At 37.9% G+C, this 19893-nt stretch overlaps 1 protein-coding gene across 2 annotated transcripts in view; it reads right to left on the reverse strand.

The window, feature by feature from the left end:
- LOC310719776 (contactin-associated protein-like 2) overlaps positions 1-19893 on the reverse strand; it is a 245626-nt gene that overhangs the window by 108104 nt on the left and 117629 nt on the right. For both annotated transcript variants that reach the window (XM_083529850.1, XM_083529849.1), the window contains 4 exons: positions 17214-17417; positions 16651-16835; positions 12741-12884; positions 7082-7340 (listed from right to left, as the gene is read on the reverse strand). In XM_083529850.1, the coding sequence (XP_083385976.1) occupies positions 7082-7340; positions 12741-12884; positions 16651-16835; positions 17214-17417 (792 nt within the window). The remainder of the gene's footprint in view (positions 1-7081; positions 7341-12740; positions 12885-16650; positions 16836-17213; positions 17418-19893) is intronic.

Raw genomic sequence — 19893 nt, forward strand, 5'->3', positions numbered from 1 at the left:
TGTTGAGTTGCTCCATATAGATCAGGTAGCTATTTTAAAATACAGAACATCAGAATAACCAGTATTACTACTAGACTGCATTTGAATACATTCAAATAATAATAAATAAAATAAAAAAATATATGAAAAATATTTGAAGATTATAAAATAGAGCTAGAAAATAGAGCAATAGACACATTTACACAATAGAAGGACCACAACACACAACACACACAGTTTATTTCAGCATAGAATATTCCTGTAGCATCTCCCTGATAGACACAGTCTCAGCTCAGACAACAAAAGGCCATTAAGTGGGTCAATATGAGGAAGAGCAGCAAAACACAAGACACTTTGGATGTCACTTACAAATGAAAGCTTGTCTGAAAGCTCAGGTTACCAGCCTTTATAACTATAGCCACTGTTTTGATGGCTATAATCAATAAATCCCTGAACTGTGTTATTTATTTCTGAGTCATTGCAATGACTAAAAGCCCAGCACAAAATAACAAACCTTGTTGTTTGATGAAATATTAAGGGCATAAAAAGATTGCATATGGCATTGAATTGATAGAAATGACTGAAATTAATCAATCAATTAGAACTGTTTTACATGTAGAAAAATTCATTACACAGACTGTATAATATAGTATACTGTCAAAATACAGCTTATAATTCATTAGATGTAATAAAGATTTTTACATAATCAAGCCCACACCTGCTCCCCTGAAAACATAGATTCCTCTTTTCTAAAAAAAAATAATAATAATAAGTTCTCTAAGTATGCTTTGTTTTATTACATTACTAGCATACTAGTGTTCTAGCTGGACAATAAAGCAACAATGGCTTTTATTCAGCACTAAATCTTTCACATATGATCTGAACTTTATATAGTAAGTTAGAAAATGTCCAGGCAGTTGAACTGAAGCTTTACAGCGTACTGAATCGGCCAAATATGTAAATACTACTGCAATACTAATAATACTGACAGAACTTACCCTTCTTTGTCTACCCTTTGAAAAACTAGATAAAAATATGATGCAACACACACAAGTGCACATAGAGACCTGCAAATGGAAAGCAAACTCTCTTCTACATTCAGACTTCCCTCATTAATGGGATTATGAAGATCATATACATATTAGTAGTGGAGAATACAGCTGCATGATTTTACAAGTTCTCTTGTGGTTTCCTAGTTTCCACTGGTTTCTTTCCTCCTTTGGGTTTTCATTAGCAACTTTAACTGGTTTTCGGACCCCCAGAACCCCCAATACAGTAAAACTGCACATATTAGAGTGACCTTATATTGTGGCCAGCCTAAGGCACACCTGTGCAATAATCATGCTGTCTAATCTGCATTTTGATATGCCACACCTGTGAGGTGGATGGATGATCTCGGCAAAGGAGAAGTGCTCACTAACACAGATGTAGACATATTTGTGAACAATATTTGAGAGAAATAGGCCTTTTGTGTACATAGAAAAAGGCTTAGATCTTTGAGTTCAGCTCATGAAAAATGGGGGCAAAAACAAAAGTGTTGCGTTTATAATTTTGTTCAGTATAATAACACTTGGCATATTACTACAGTTGAGACACATATCTGATACTTTTGGTACTAAGTGAAAATCATTCATTGTCTCTGTTTATCTCTCTGCCCAAGTCTATGTTTTGTGATGCATGGCAGTGTTAAGAGTTGTCAAAGGCTGCTCTCTGAAGTGAGAGAGGAATATAAGAGAAAAAATAGACCATTTTGGGGCAGAATATTTTGTAAAGCCAGATTCAAGTCTGTTGCAAGGCCATTCTATAAGTAACGAATGATAATACTCAAAGTGCAAATAGCTTTAGTGATTGAAATGAGATTTCTGTGATATTGGGACTGGGTTAGTGTGCAATGAGCTAGCATTAACTATTATGTACATATAAAAAAAAAGGAAGCAGCAAAACTCTATGCCAAGAGTTTTTATGGGCCTTCCATACAGATAGATCAAAACTATAGCAAACTCTTGAGTCTCCAGCATCACAGTGCAACAGAATACAATAGAGATATATAATAAACATTAGTGAGAAGAGTATAAGTGTACCACAGCATATGGGAAGACATTATGAGATACTACACAGTGCACACTAACTGCTCTTTACATTCTGGCAGTGTAAAAGTGTACAACACCTCAGCCATTGTCTTTCTGCAATAGAAAAGCAATGACTTTTTACTCTTGGGTTAATCTGAATAAATTGTGATGAGCAGAGTGAAATAAAATGTTAGAGTGATGCTCGAGAATAATACTTTCTCCAGTCTTCCTTCAACTCTTCGGGTCTTTAAAAACATATGCAAATTAGTCTACTGTAATACAACTGGGGTGATAGATTTTAAAAGTGTAACATGATAACTAATATAACAGGTAGAAGATTAAAAAAAATTAAAAGAGATAAAATAAACTTGACACTTTTTTTTGTTTCGGTATTTAGCAATAACATTTAAGTGAAGAGATAAGCATAATTTTCCTAAAACATATTTACCTATTAGTAAAACTGAAATATCACATGGTCCTAAGTATTTAGATCCTTTGCTGTGACACTCATATATTTAACTCAGGTGCTACTCATTTCTTCTGATCATCCTTGAGATGGTTCTACACCTTCATTGAGTCCAGTTGTGTTTGATTATACTGATTGGACTTGATTAGGAAAGCCACACACCTGGATTCTCTGGTCTGATGAGACCAAGGTAGAACTTTTTGGCCTTAATTCCAAGCGGTATGTGTGGAGAAAACCAGGCACTGCTCATCACCTGTCCAATACAGTCCCAACAGTGAAGCATGGTGGTGGCAGCATCATGCTGTGGGGGTGTTTTTCAGCTGCAGGGACAGGACAACTGGTTGCAATCAAGGGAAAGATGAATGCGGCCAAGTACAGGGATATCCTGGACGAAAACCTTCTCCAGAGTGCTCTGGACCTCAGACTGGGCCGAAGGTTTACCTTCCAACAAGAAAATGACCCTAAGCACACAGCTAAAATAACGAAGGAGTGGCTTCACAACAACTCCGTGACTGTTCTTGAATGGCCCAGCCAGAGCCCTGACTTAAACCCAATTGAGCATCTCTGGTAAACCAATGTTTACCATCCAACCTAACAGAACTGGAGAGGATCTGCAAGGAGGAATGACAGCGGATCCCCAAATCCAGGTGTGAAAAACTTGTTGCATCTTTCCCACAAAAATTCATGGCTGTATTAGTTCTAAAGGGTACTTCTACTAAATACTCAGCAAAGGGTCTGAATACTTAGGACAATGTGATATTTTTCTTTTTTAATAAATCTGCAACAATGTCAACAATTCTGTGTTTTTCTGTCAATATGGGGTGTATCGTGCACATTAATGAGGAAGAAAAATTTACTTAAATGATTTTAGCAAATGGCTGCAATATAACAAAGAGTGAAAAATTTAAGGGGGTCTAAATACTTTCCGTACCCACTGTACATTAGCTTTGCAGATTGTTGCAATGAATAAACAAATCACACTGCCACCATTAACAATTCAACACAGTCCAACCAAATTACACTTTACTTTCTGCGCTACTCCTTTTATTACTCAGAAAATGTTGCATTTGCAAACCACTCAACTCTGAAAGCAATCTACCCAAGCTGCAATAACAGCATGTTAACATCTCTGAGAGCACAGACAGCATGAAAAAGATTCAGTTCTTGATTACCTGAATGTATCTGATTATAGGAACATAAACGCACAGACATCATGAATTCTGTTACTTTCTAGTGTTTGAGAGAACAGGAAATAATTTCAAATGAAAGTGTTTACCGGTGAAAATTATTCAATCAAATGTTGTTGATTTTACTTGGTACTCTGGGTTGCTAAATTTACATTTTGTTAATCATACAACTCAATATTACACTTTAGCTCACAATTGCACAATTGTTGTGTTTCTATTTTATTTTATTTTTACATTTACATTTATGGCATTTGGTATCCATAGCGACTTACATTTATCTCATTTATGCATCTGAACAGCTATGGGGGTTAACGGCGTTGCTCGGGGACCAAGGAATGGCAATGGAACTCATGACCTTCGGATCCAATGTCTAATGCGTCAAACACTAAGCTACCACGTGCTTCGTAAAAAGATACAGTAAGTAGGTAGGTAGGTAGGTAGGTAGGTAGGTAGGTAGGTAGGTAGGTAGGTAGGTAGGTAGGTGAGTAGGTAGGTAGGTAGGTGAGTAGGTAGGTAGGTAGGTAGGTAGAAAGGACTGCCCAGTCACCGGATCTAAATCCTATTGAACTGCTCTGCAATTAACTGAATCGCAAGGACAGAAAGAAATATCCAACTAGCAAAGAACACCTTTAGCAATTTTGGCAAAATCATAGCAAAGTATTTCAGCTCAATGTTTGCAGAAACGAACTGTCTGGATGCCAAGAGTGTGTAAAGCTTTTATTTATGCTAAATGACAATTGTTCAATGAAGTGCAGATATTGTTGCTGTTACACTGTTATATCTTTCAACTTTTTATTTTAGTCACATCCACATCTGCAATGCCCCATTGACCCCAGTTCCCTCTGAAACCTCTCATTGCTCACAGTCACCAAACCTTTGACCATGCACACCTGTTCACAATCACACAGACTCTGTTAAATAACTTGTTAATAACTGTTTATTCACTTCTTTTGTTTTTAATTGATCTTGTACTGTGTGGAATATTGCCAAAAGTACTGCTGAAAATAATGAAATAAATAAAACACTAAATCCTGCACTTGGGTTCATGCTTTTTCCTACAAAAACATTTAAAAAGATTATTTAATCTTCCTGAAGGCAACAATGTGAACAACACAAAGTTCAGAAAAGACGTTTTGACAAGGTGTGAAAAAAGTTAACCTGACCTCAATAATTCTTTTGCGGGCACAAATCCCTCTAGCTAGGTTTTTAGTAGGAAGCCTAGCTCAACATAGAAGCCATTAAAACAGCAAAGGTGAAGAATAAATCCATAGTTATGCCCATTGATTTGGAAAAGGATGTTCAACAATTACATAAAAGAATCGCCAGCGTATCAAGAATCTTAATCTAAATAAACCAGTACTCTTTAAGGGAATGGCAAGATATTTTTATATATAATTTATACTGCCACTTTGTGTGTTGCGTTTAAAGATAGTCTATTGGAACACGTTCTCACTCCCAACTCGTCACATATGAACGCATTTGTCAGGATCCCTTGGGGTCACTTTTTGACACACTCGGTACCCTTTTAGCGTTTTTTTTTTTTTTTTTAAGTGCATAGATTCCCACAGACTTCGACCCCTTTGGCATAATTGTTCAACATGTAGAGATTCCCGTAGACCTCTATAGAACTCTAAACCAGGGCCTGCGGTGTTGAAAATTGACGTGTTAGGGAAACAGACTGCCCCGAAGTTAGATATTTAGATATTTATCTAGCTCTGATATTTGATTTTTAAAATTCACTCGTTCTCTGATATCAAAGTGCCCTCTGTGAAACAGTGTTCAGCAACACGTTTTTACTTCCAACTAACCCTAGCCCATTCTTACTAACCCTAACCCTAACCCTAACCCTAACCCTAACCCTCACCCTGCATGTTGAACAATGACGCCAAAGGGGTACCCAGAATGTCAAAAAGTGACGCCAAGGGATCCTGAACGCGTCAATATGTGACGAATTGGGAGTGAGAATGTGTAGTCTATTATGGAAAAATGTATGATAATATATACACGCCATATTCAAGTGTAAATTACTGGTTAATTAAGAGTTATTACATTTTGTTTGTAATCCATTTTCAACACTTTCAATGTTAAAAAAATTTCAATAAATAATAAAAATAATAATAATTAAAAAATACACTGCCTTGTGTGAATTATACATTTTACACTTTTTAAAAATTGTCATGCATACATAAAAATCTACAGTACAATAAAAATAGACTGCCCACAAAATCTAATGAAATAACCTTTTTAAATACAATGTTGGCATGAACTGCTGGTTTTCCTGTGTTTCTGAATTTCCCAGGCTGCAAATTATATTGTACACGTGAAATAGCAGTATTCATTAATTAATAAGAGGCAAAAAGGTCAGCAAATTGGAATCAGAGGACATGCTACATAACTAATTAGGTCCAGGGTTAATGATTCTTTTTGCTTATATTAATACTTTACAATTTGCTTTTACACCTTGATTATACATATTATTTTCTTATCGCCTGTATTTGTTAATTAGTATAAGGCTGTTACCTTTCCTGTATTATCCTGTATATCCTGCATTACATCAAGACTCATCTTTGTTCTGGTACTAAGGTGGTGGAATAACCTTCCCCTAAAGTGAAGACCTTCCTCTTCCTGAAAACTTAAGCGAGCACTTTTTTTTACCTGTTTGTTTTATGTTTTTGTTAAGAAAAAATAACAGTGTGCTATAATTCCTCTCAACACAGTTTAGGCTGATGCATCCTAAGTCTGCACCCTAGTGAACCAGTGTTGATTTATTTTGTTGATAGAAACCCAAAGCACTTTTATACACCGCTCTGGATAAGGGCATCTTCTAAATGCCATTATTGTAAAATGTAAATGCGTTTCATATTTTTTGTGTCTAAAATTAATGAACTTACTTAACAAAAGATCCCGGTTCAGACAAAATGTGCCTATAACAATATCTGCTGCCTAATGCTCAGAGAACATTGAACCCAGGTTAAGCGCACACATTTTTTAATTTATTTTTTTGCCATGGTCGATAGACAGCAATGCTCTTTTTCCAATTTCAATATTTTCAAGTTGCTCACCGCTTACTGCTTGGCTTTGACTTCAGTGTGCACGCACACACACAGACACACACACACACACACACACACACACACACACACACACACACACACACACACACACACACACACACACACACACTTATACACAAACACGCTCCACTCACTCTTCTTGGGTAAAGTGAGAAAGAGAGAGCTGTCGCATGCAAATATGTCAAGCAACTTGGGGAGGTTACTCTCAACTTTTCCAGTTCATCCATCAATCACCTGCCTTTAACTACAGTAAGTAGCAACAGCAGGCCCCAAAACTGCCACATGGTTTACTACCATCCTCCGTACCTGATGCCATGTCAACGTGGGAGCTTTTCGGCTGCAGGACGCTGATGTGTACCAAGACTTTGCCATCTTTTAGCACAAGCTCCAACATGCCAGCAGCCAGTTCGCTGAACAGAAGCAGACCGTTAGCATTCCAAGTGCGAAACTGGAAGCTTACAGACACCATGTTGTGCTCCCTTCTGCCTGGTAACTGCAGGAAACTTGTGGCATTGAAGAAAACTGGGAAGGTGTTAGAGTCCATGCAGGAAAATGTCAGGTTGCGCTACAGTTGGGACAGAAAAGTGGGTAAATATTATTACAGCCTCAGTTATAAATTGTACATTTATTAATATATATGCATATAATATGCAAGTATTTAAGAGAGACGAAATTATTTAAGATTTTACTAATGCTATTTTACTGATTTGTTTAAAATGTATACCCAACTGATTCATTTAAGTAGAACTGATTTAATTAAATAGAATTACCTTATTACCAATTTGCTTACTGGTTTAAACACGAAATAAAATATTAATTAAATTAAATTAAATAAAGTAGATATACTATTAGTTATACTAATGATTACTAGATTACTGGTGTATTTAAATGGTGGCATTATTGTTTATTAATGATGCAGGACATCCACCTAGTAATGCATTACAGTAGTCTATTCTAGAGGTCATAAACGCATGGACGAGCTTCTCTGCATCAGATATAGATAACATATTTCTTAGCTTAGAAATATTTCTAAGGTGAAAGAAGGCTGTTTTTGTAACTTGATTGATGTGATTTTTAAAAGATAAGTTGCTGTCTAAAATAACTCCCAGGTCTTTTACCGTTGAACTAGTAGTTACAGAACAACCGTCTAAATGCAGGCTGAGATGCTGGAGCTTCTGTGTACTATTTTTTGGGCCGATGAGCAAAATCTCCGTTTTATCAGGATTTAATAGCAGAAAGTTATGGGTCATCCAATCTCTTATTTCTTCAACACACTCAGTTATGCGAGCTAATTGAGCTGTATCGCCTGGTTTGGATGAAATATATAGCTGGGTATCATCAGCATAACAATGGAAGCTAATTCCATGCCTTCTAATAATATTTCCTAATGGAAGCATGTATATTGTAAAAAGCAGGGGTCCCAGAACTGACCCTTGTGGCACGCCATAATTTACTAGCATTATCCTGGATAGCTCTCCATTTAAATCTACGAAATGGTAACGATTGGACAGGTAGGATTTAAACCAGCTTAATGCCTGTCCCTGAATACCGATGTAATTCTGTAAGCGATCGAGGAGAAGATCATGATCTATAGTGTCGAACGCAGCACTAAGATCTAGTAAAACTAATAGGGAGATGTAGCCTTGGTCTGAAGCTAAAAACAGGTCGTTAGTGATTTTAACTAGAGCAGTTTCTGTGCTATGATGGGGCCTAAAACCTGACTGAAACTCTTCAAAGATATTGTTCTCCTGCAAGTGGTTACATAACTGGGCAGCGACAATCTTTTCTAAAATCTTAGACATAAATGGGAGATTTGAAATTGGTCTGTAATTCGATAGCGTGTTTGGATCCAGATTAGGTTTTTTTTTGAGGGGCTTAATAACTGCTAACTTGAGGGATTTAGGGACATGACCTAACGATAGTGAGGAGTTAATAATATTTAAAAGAGGCTCACCAGCTGTATATAACACTTCCTTCAGTAGTTTAGTGGGAATTGGATCTAACTGACATGTTGTTGATTTAGCTTTCATAATAGCATCATACAGCTCTTCCTGTCCTATACATGTAAAACAGTGTAGTTGTGGGGTTGTAAGTACGATTGTGTCAGGAGATGCTGTCAGAGGTTGAACTGCCACAATTGTTTTTCGAATGTTATCTATTTTTTCAGTGAAGAAATTCATAAAGTCTTCACTACTAAACTGTGATGGAACACATTTTTCAGATCCCTGATTTGTTGTTAATTTAGCGACTGTACTGAAAAGGAACCTGGGATTGTTTTTGTTATTTTCTATGAGTTTGCTCAGGTGTTTAGCTCTAGCAGCTTTTAGCGCCTGTCTGTAGCTAAGCATACTGTCTTTATACGCAATTCTAAATACCTCCAATTTAGTTTTCCTCCATTTTCTCTCCAGATTACGTGTTGTTCTCTTTAGGGCATGCGTATGACTATTATACCAAGGTGCAGTTGCTTGTTCTCGAACCTTTTTTAACCAGATGGGGGCAACAGTGTCTAAAGTGCTAGTGAGGATAAGGTCTATGTTGTTCGCCATCTCATCAAGATGATCAGCATTTATGGGTTTAATGTGAAACTGAGATAAATCAGGCAGGTTATTTATGAATCTGTCCTTAGTGGTTGGAATAATAGTCCTACCAAGTCGATACCGTGGTGAAACACGGTTAATCTGCTCTACCGGTAGTGTGTACAGTAGGAGATAATGGTCTGTGATGTCATCATTCTGAGGTAAAATATTTATATCAGTGACGTCTGCTCCGTGGGATATTATTAAGTCTAGTGTGTGGTTAAAACGGTGGGTTGGTCTGGTGACGTTTTGTTTAACTCCAAAAGAGTTTAGTAAATCGACAAATGATAATCCTAGGGCATCGTTTTCATCATCTACATGAATATTAAAATCTCCTACAAGCAGCACTTTATCAAAGCTGATCAGGAGGTCTGAGAGAAAACAAGCAAACTCATGAAGAAAATCAGCGTAGGGTCCTGGGGGTCTGTACACGGTGACCAGAGCGAGTTTTCTATGCATCTCTGAAAGTGCAATTTTAAGAACGAGCACTTCAAATGATTTAAAGCTGAATCCTAATCTCTGACTAACATTAAGAGAAGCACTATAAATGGTTCCTACACCCCCCCCACGACCAGTCTGACGGGGCTCATGCTTATAAACATATCCTGACGGTGTAGACTCGTTTAGACCCATATAATCACCTGGTTTAATCCAGGTCTCATTAATAAACAAGCTTCAGTTAGTTCAGAATGCCGCAGCAAGAGTTCTTACTAGGTCAAGAAAATACGATCATATAACCCCAATCTTATCGTCCCTACATTGGCTTCCTATTAAGTTTCGAATAGACTACAAACTACTGCTACTCACTTATAAAGCACTAAATGGTTTGGCTCCCATGTATCTATCCAGTCTCTTAACACGCTACAATCCGTCACGCTCCCTGAGATCTCAAAACTCTGGGCTTCTAGTAGTTCCTAGAATAGCAAAGTCCACTAAAGGCGGTAGAGCATTTTCACATTTAGCTCCTAAACTCTGGAATAGTCTTCCTGACAGTGTTCGGGGTTCAGATACACTCTCCCAGTTTAAGTGTAGATTAAAAACATATCTTTTTAGCAAAGCCTACACATAACACACATCACGCACATCACATCACAACCTTGTGCTCCAGAACATCTGATCACATGCACATTATCAACTTGTGCTGTTAATATCATGAACAGCAGCTACGCTAATTCCTCTCCACTGCTTCTCTTTCTCTCCCCATCCCGAGGCTTCCTGAGGTTTGGCCAGCTCCAGTCACGTCCCACCTCGTGAAGATTATGGACCTATGGATGATCATGGAGAAGTAGATGCCGAGTGTTTAAAGGCCCTGGCATGGAGAAGCTGATGCTGGATCTATGATGATCACAAATTGTTCTGTATTGTTGAAAGATTTATGACCAAACTTTTGATGTCACCCATATGAGGATGGGTTCCCCTTTGAGTCTGGTTCCTCTCAAGGTTTCTTCCTCATATCATCTAAGGGAGTTTTTCCTTGCCACTGTCGCCACGGCTGCTCATCAGGGACAAACGCACACCATTCACCTTCACTGTTGTTTTCTGTAAAGCTGCTTTGAGACAATGTCTGTTGTGAAAAGCGCTATACAAATAAACTTGACTTGACTTGACTTGACTTGACGTGGCATTATTGGTGGTGTATATTATGATACCTGTATTTAACTAGATTTTGTCCCCTCTATATCTGTGCATATGACAAATACACCTTCCATATGCATCAATACTAAAAACATTTCAGACATTATTATTATTACTATTGTAATTTTTATTGGGAGAAGACAAAATTCCACCATAACAGTAAAAAGCAACAATAAAAAAAAAGCAACAACAATGGACAAAATGAAAAGCATAAACTTTGGGTCTAATTGGGAAAGAGAGGTTATGGCTTTTGGCAAGAGTGGGTACCAGTATGTGCTATTCCAAGTTTAATATATCCCATGTATGCCATCCATAGTAACATATATTCCCATATATTGCAACGAATGATGTTGTTCAGACTTTCTCATGAAAAGTTGGTAGGTTGCAATTTATGCCTTTTACTTATTTTCAAAACACAGGAAGAGTAAATGCATTCCTCTATTGACCTCACTTGTCTTGTAGTGCAGTGGTCCCCAACTCCCGGGCCAACTGTCAATTGGTACCGAAGAATACATAACTTACATTATTTTTCATTTTATTTATTATCTGATTCTGAACGATGTTTTATTTTGGAAAATTCTCTTGATGCATGTGAAGATGCTTGCCGCGGTCACATGTCTTACCTACATCTGCTACATTCTTAAAGGGGCTGCTTCAGCCGGTAACATAATAAATTACAGCTAAATTGAAACCCCCAAGCTAGCAAAATGAACAAAAAACAACACAGTGGATTCATGCTTATTATTATTATTATTATTATTATTATTATTATTATTATTATTATTATTATTATTATTATTATTATGAAGCTTTTGTGAAATCTCTAATACTTTATATTATAAATAAGAATTGTATGCCAAGTATAACACAAAGTGAAAGAAATGAAGGCAGATCAATGCTGTACAAGTCGCTAATGAAGTTTTACTTAGACCTCATGCAGTGCACTTAAATATACTGTATTATCAGCGATATTTTCACCTGGGTGGAAATAAGAACCATTTAAAATACATTTTCATGCACATATTGTTATGTAGTAGAAAACTTTAAAATCAAAAAATGTAACAATATTATAACGTAATTACCAAATGCAGCATTTCTAATGCATATTTAACAACTACAGCATTGCATTTTAATAAAATGGAGGCAAGAACCTACTGTTTAGAACACCTACAAAAAAATCTAAGTGTGTAATGTCCCTATATGTTCTGTGTGCTATGAATTCTCTCATGTGGAACAGATGAACTTATAAAATAGATTTTGCAGTTTGTTGAAAGCACAATGTCTCACAACATGAAAACAATAAAAAATGCCCGGGATTCAAGGCCCATTATTTATTACTTTTATAGCTTTTCTAAATCTCTGTTTTCATTCTGTTATAGCAAGTTTGTGAAAGAAATGTGTCATTTTGATTTCTCATGATGAGACAGACACCAGGTATCATTTTCACAGCAATTGTTTTGTTCAGTAAAAGTTTTACTTGTGAAATGCTTTAAAAAAATGCTTGACAGATTTGTCAATATTATAGCTCAAAATAAAGACATGAAACACATGCAAATCTCTGACAATTGAATATAAGTCTATATTCTGATATAACACACCTGTCTAACTGTAACTGTTTCTCCACTATATACTTACTATATACTATTACAATACTATATAAAATGTTTATACAGATAACCTTTAATTTCCATCCTGTCTTAAGTATAACATTATTAGTAGTAGCCATTTGAGATATGAAACAAAATGTAGCTTACGAAACTAGAAGTATCCAGTTTCTTTCTTCTGGCCAGGTCAGTGATATTTTCTCCATTGTAGTTGATGCTCTCCATGCAGCCGATGAAATTTCTCTGGCCTCCTGAGATAGGCTTGCCAGAGTAGGGCATTCCTCCAAAACTCAACTGCATATAGGAACAAGATTTTATAGAAAACTGATGCTATAATCGTTTGGGCTCAAACATCAGGATCAGATATTTAACACAATTAAAGCAATTACCCATAATATATAATCCAATCCAGCTTAGAGCTAAGAAGTTGACAATTGTATGTTTATAAGAACCACATGCAAGCACCTCTGGATGGTCCTTCTGTCTCAGCATGTACAGAAGTAAATGACCTTGGTTTTATTATTGACTCTGCTTTTTTCTGGTGAGTCTCATGTGGATAAAATTACTAAGATAGGCTTCTCTCATCTTATAAATATTGCTAAAATATGTTGTTACAGGATTCACAAAACAAGTTATGCATTTGCATCTAGATTGGACTATTGTAATGCCTTACTGACTGGATGTTCTTGTAAGTGCATGCAGCAGCAAGAGTCCCTACCAAAATCAGAAAATATGACCATGTCACTCCGACTTATTCAGTTGACACTGGCTCCCAGTTAAATATCTCATTGATTGCAAAATTCTACTAATGATGTACAAAGCACTGAATGGTCTTGTGCCACAGCATCTGAATACATTTTTGTTTTATTATGATCCACCCCCCTACTTCAGTCAAAAGGTGCAGGCTATTTGTTGGTACCTAAATAATGTGGACTACAGCAGGGTCAGAGCTCTCTCTTACAAAAACCACCCACAGTTGTGGAACAGTCTTCCAATTGTTTAAAACTCAGACACAGTCTCAGGGGTCAATCCTACTGTAGCTGAAAACACATTTATTTAATCAAGCCGTTTGACAGTAGGTTTTTCTAAACTAAAGGAGAAAATCTGGAGGGATCATGGATATAAAGTGTTTTAGTGAACTAAGATATTTGGATGCTGTCGTCCCCTTACTCTCATGTGTTGACTCAGGTTTGTTGATGGTGGTGTGGCGGCCTGTCTCTTATCCCAGAGATCCCTTATGTATGTGTTACAGTCTTGCTTTCAGTCATGCTGCCATAGCTAGTCTTTCCAGAGTCCCTACTTTAACTTTTACGTAACTATCGGTATACTTAACAATCTTTATTTATCTCCGTGTCACCCCTCTTCTCTCCTTTTCTCTCTCTCTCTCTCTCTCTCTCTCTCTCTCTCTCTCTCTCTCTCTCTCTCTCTCTCTCTCTCTCTCACTCTGCATCAAATTAAAGATGCTCCTGAAGTACAAGTCACCAGTGTTCCTGTCGCTTTATTCCCTTTGGATCCTTCTGATTCATCCCAGCAACCTTCTTCTGGATGGAGTTTTCTTCATCTTGAGACCACGCCCATGAACAGCTTAAAGATCCATAAAGTAACTAAGCAACTCAAGAACTATGAGGGTGGATTTGGACTGTAATTAATATCAACAGTCTGCTACAATGGCTTTAGACTGCAGTTTGCATACATAGTTCTGCTTTTAAGTGCCTATCACTGCACAGTATAACTCAACAATGATTGAACAATGAACAACAATTACTATAACATTTGGTGTTACCCAGATGAGGATGTGTTCCCTTTTGAGTCTGGTTCTTCTCAAGGTTTCTTTCTCATACCATTGAAGGAACAAACTTATATATTCCAACTTCATAACTAACCTTTATATCTAGGTAAAGTTGGTTTGGGACAATGTCCATTGTTCTTTCTTTCGGCTTCTCTTATTAGGGGTCGCCACAGAGGATCATCCGTATTCGTGATCCGATTTGGCACATGTTTTTACGCTGGATGCCCTTCCTAACGCAACCCTCCCTATTTATCCGGGCTTGGGACCAGCACTTAGAGTGCACTGGACAATTTCTATTGTTAAAAATGCTAAACAGATAAAACTGAATTTAATTGAATTTGCCTTCAGATTCATGACTAGCCAATGGCAATTTAATGGCCTTTCCCAGAACATTAGGAAAAACACACATTCACACAGAGATGTGGGGAAAATTGAGAATTATTGGGAACACTTGTCAGTTTGAATTTTACATTAACAGTACTAAGAGATATATATAAAAAAAAAAACTGGGGACCATGGTTTGAAGTAGCAGCACTATTTGCTGCATCACTTTGCAAACCAAACTCATTTATATGTGAATTAATGCAGTGTATATCTTTCAGTAGAAAAACAATAATAAGATCATTATTTTACCACACCAGTTTTAAATGCATGCTAGCAGACATAGCTAAATTGAAAATGCCTTTATTATTAGTAAATTAAATAGTGATATTAAAAAAGAATCTAATAAATCAATTTGGATTAATATTTATTATGTTATTAACTTAAATAATGCTCAAAAATATAAAATAGTAAATGAAGCATTAAGTGTTTATTTAGTGAATCAGTGAAGAGAATACATTTTATGAGCACCAGAGCCCTGCCCAATAAATTATGTCAGCTATTGCTTTAAACAATGACTTTCACGTTTTAAATAAATTCTTTATACATCTCATTAGACAGCATTAAAGCTGTGTGATCAAATTACCATGCTGCCATTTACATTCCTAATGTGTATAAACAGCATGCTAATAAGCGATTGCAAATCCCAGCAGCATCTGCTGGAGAGAAACCATAATCATGAGGTTTATGATAGTATGCCTTACAGTCTTATTCCAGTGGATAGTAAGTGTAAAATGCAACAGCCAAATCAGTCCCACGTCATTTTAACTAAAATTAAAAGTGTAGGTCATTTTTAGACATAGGCTTGTTTCTGACTGTCTAGACCACACATCAGTTTTAGAAGGGGTGGAAAAGTGGAAACTGGCAAATTTTTAGAGTAGGAAAAAATATGAGCCATTTTTTTTTACCTTTTAAAGTAGTAAATAAAACATTTATAACAAGTTATTCACAATTTATGTTGAGTTTACAGTACAGTACATGTACAATTCCCCTTGAAAATGGAACCATCAAAAGGAGAGTGTTTAAACCTCGCGATATTTTGTTACTCGCAAGGGGTCATAGAACGTAACCCCTGCGAGTATTGAGGTTGCAATATGTATATACAGTAAAACCCCGTTGTACGAGCAACCTATAGTACGAGCAAACGGAGATACGAGCAAATTAGCTCGCAAAATTTTACCCTGTTTCACGAGCAAATTTCGAAGGCACGAGCAAACCCACGCTGCCGGTTCCCCGTTTTCGGCGGAGGGCAGCATCAGTCTCTTAGTTGATGACGTATCACTCGGTCGCTCTCGTTGTTCAGTGCAGCAAAAACTTAACTTTTTTTAGTTTTATATTTTTATTTCACTAGAAATCTTGAAAAATGTCTCCCAAGTAAATCAGTGATTGTGCTGTGAAAACGAAAGTAAATAGAATGACCATGGAAACCGAGGAGGTTTCGAGCGTGGTGCGCGTCTTACACTCGCAATCAACCACTTCCACATGGGTAAGTGTTATGCGAGAAACAGAGGCGGAAGCCGAAGTCAAAGTTTATTTTGCAAAAACGCGTACTTGCAGTAACTGGGAAGTAATCCAGTGGTGCGCGGTTGGAGCGCGGTCCACTAGTCCAGAACTGGATGAGAAGCAGTCTGTGTATTATCCAAAGGAGCGCGTAGGAGACGCAGGGAGCTCCCTGACAGTAAGTGATTCACAATTTAATATTCATGAGCAATATTCATATAAATATGAATAAAAATTCATTTATTTGATTTGTTTAATATCAATATTTAATTCAATAATAATTAGTGAATTAATAATTTCTATTTCAGGTATGTCTGCTATGTCTGCATTGATGTAGTCTTTTTACTTAAAACAATATATTTAATGCCCAAAAATGTGTTGAGCACTTGCCTCGTAGTCAAGGTCGAGGTGGTCAAAATCGCCATTGGTACGAAAGTGCCGAGTGTGCTGATCCAGGCTAAAGTTGACATTTCTCCGGTACCGTTCAATCACAACTGAGTGCCAGTGATGATCATCCAGCAAGCTGCCACTGCTCACCGAGGTATGCCCCAAAATAGAACTGTACTGGTTACTGCCTGTCTTTCGCAAAGAAACACAAATATACAGCATTTTCATTATAACATTTAACAAAATACACAGATGTACTCTTTACACATTTTTATGCTGTATACAATATAAGCTGGCATACAGGAGCTGGACCAACATATTTAAATCTGAAGTTCAATGCCAGGAGTCTTGTGATTTCTTGTTCTATCTGGAATTGTTATGGTCACTAAAACATTTTAGCAGCAGAAGCAATGACACTTATTGCCAGATAGTAATAATGTCATTTAAAGCTTTTTTAGTAATATAAAAAGTGTTTTTATGCATAAATCCTTTGTGTGAGCACTTAATACTTTTTAAGGGTGACCAATTTACAGATATACTGTAGTAATGAGGATGGAGAGCCGTACCAAGGTTTATCTGAAGCAAAAGTCTTCCTTTCCTCAGTTCAAGTGTGATGTAGTCACCCTGCTGACCTTCGCCATGCAAGATCACCCCATCACTTTCGCCCGTCTTAAATTTCAGTGCTATCACATCCTTCAGGATCTTCATCTTTTTCATCTTGAATCTGTAGGAGATTACGCCTTGGCCATCAAAGTGAATCACATCGGACCCTACAGCACCAGAGTCAAACAGAGAGAGAGTATGGATAGGCATAAAATAAGGTTGGCTATGTTTGTTCAGATATGGCTGAGAATCCTGCTTGCTTTAGGTGAATTACACTGTGGGAAGTTGTTGAGTTGAAAACACATCTAAGATTCTCTAATATAATCTGCTTTAGCAGGATCAAAGCATCTGTAAATTCAGACCTTTATTTGCCTCTGAGGTATACAGAATATACTTTAAACAACATGTATAATTAATTTCATGAGGGCTCTTTATATTAGGTTTGCAGCAGTGCTATAAAAGCCCAAGTCATAAACTTGTTTTTTTGTTCTGGTTTTCAAAAAGCTGAATGGAGACTTATTCCATTTCATTTTTATTACAGAGAGACTGATCAAATTTAATTAATGCTTTATTAAAGTGAAAATCCTTGTGTTGATTTTGTAATGGAATTAATATGAAGTGCTCTCATTCTGGAGCATGGAGAGAAACAGCAGAACAGAACAGAAAGCAGCCAGAGTGGCAAAGAGCAAGACAAGAGAGAGAACAATCACAGAAGTGTACAGTGCAGTCTAGCAGTATGAAAGAGTCGGCACTTGGTTAACGAGCCACACTCTTGATTTCAGAGTGGACTTATTCAATTTGGTAACAGTCATAACCTTTGTCATGCTAATGGGAACAAAGTATGGAATATCCAACAGGGTGATGTATGGCAAGTAGCTTCTCTAATAATCCTGTTCTGGTTGTCATGAAGACCTGCTTTGATCCACCTCCAAATGTGCTGAATGAAAGCACTAGCAAAATGCTGGGTTGGCTAATTACTTACTCAGTGGATGCAACTTGATTATAGAAACATCCATACCAAAATAAAATCAAGGCCTCAGCTAGGGATATGATTGAGCTCTAGTTTTAAAGTCTGGTCATGAGAATGTGCTTCTCACACTGAAAAAAAAGGTAGGTTTAATGTTATCTAAGGAAGCCCAAAATTCTTTTATCTGTCAGTCAGCACCAGAACATCAAAGCAAAGTTTTATGCTAAAGCAAAGAATGTTGATGAAGAATGTCTCCAGGTTACATATGTAACCATGGTTCCCAGAGGGAACGAGACGCTGTGTCAACATCGGTTTTGGAAACGCTTTCGATTTGTTCATGCTCTCAATCACGTGTGTAATCCGTCAAATGGAAAGTGCGGCGTCACCAGTGTGCTCAGATAGAGCCTCAAACACAACAGCCAAGTCCCACGCAGGCAATCTAGTTCGGACAGGAGTCCTCCGCCTCTAGGTGTTACAAAAAAAAAATTCGTAACCAGCGGGTTTCTAACAGTGATAGCCCCACCAGGGTGTCATGGTATGCATCGAAATAGCAGATGCATAGACTTAAGGGGTGGATAGAGCCAACCCTTTGGTGAACTGTTTTTAAAGGAATTACAGCACTCAACCAACGGGGCAGTTAACTGGATCCAATTGGTGCTGATCGCACCCTACACTGAACAGGTGCCATCCAGCAGCATACAACCTCCTCATGGAGGGAGCTCTAGATTGGAAAATGGTCTCTACCACCTTGGTTCAGAGACTGCAGGCTAGGAGCTCTTCCCCCAGGGGCCACAGCCACAGCTTCCACAGCTCTGTGCGGGGGTTACATACTGTGCACCCTGACCAGGTCCGCAAGCCATGGTCTGCCCAGCCACCATGAGGCCACCGGAAGGAGACAGACTCTGTCTCTTCAGAACTCCCGGAAGCAGCGCGAGAGGAGGAAAGGCGTACAGGCACCGCCTCGGCTTCCCCTGAACCGAGGCGTCCATCCCTAGGGAGGCTGGGGGTGTCATGGAGAACCAGAGGGAGCAGTGCGATGCCTCTTGAGTCACAAGCTAGTCCACCTGAGCTCTGTAAAATCTCCAGCAAATTTTCTTCTGCACCTCAGGGTGGAGTCACCATTCCCCAGGCCTCGGCCCTTGTCTAAGTGATGACCAGGAACTCCTAGGACAGGGCCTGAGACAGGAACCACACATCTAAAGCAAGTAGGACTTGGCGCATGACCTTGATCATACGGAGTGGATTGCACCTCTGAGAGAACCCTCGGGCTCTGAGCCACCACTGAAAGGGTCTCATGTGCAGGAGGCCAAGTGGAACCACATTGGATGCTGCAGCCTTTTAACCCCAGCAGTCACTGGAATTGCTTGACAGTGAGTAACTGTCCTTCTCTGACCATCCTGGCGGGCATAAGGATGGACGCAATGCGGGCAGGAGACAGCTGCCCATGCAAGGGTCGAATCACATGCAACGCCTAAGTAAGTGATTTTCTGTAATAGAGAAAGCACACTCTTTTTGGCGTTCAGCAATTCAGAATTCCTGAACGGGAACAATGCTATGCACCCAGAAATTTTGCATAAAAGAGACAAAGGACAATATTTTTATGATGATTTTCAACATGCAATCAAATAGCGAATCATGGAAGACATCATAATTGTGGAAAACATCAAGGAGGAAAA

The sequence above is a fragment of the Silurus aristotelis genome (assembly GCF_946808225.1).
Source record: "Silurus aristotelis genome assembly, chromosome: 25".
NCBI classification, from domain to species: domain Eukaryota; kingdom Metazoa; phylum Chordata; class Actinopteri; order Siluriformes; family Siluridae; genus Silurus; species Silurus aristotelis.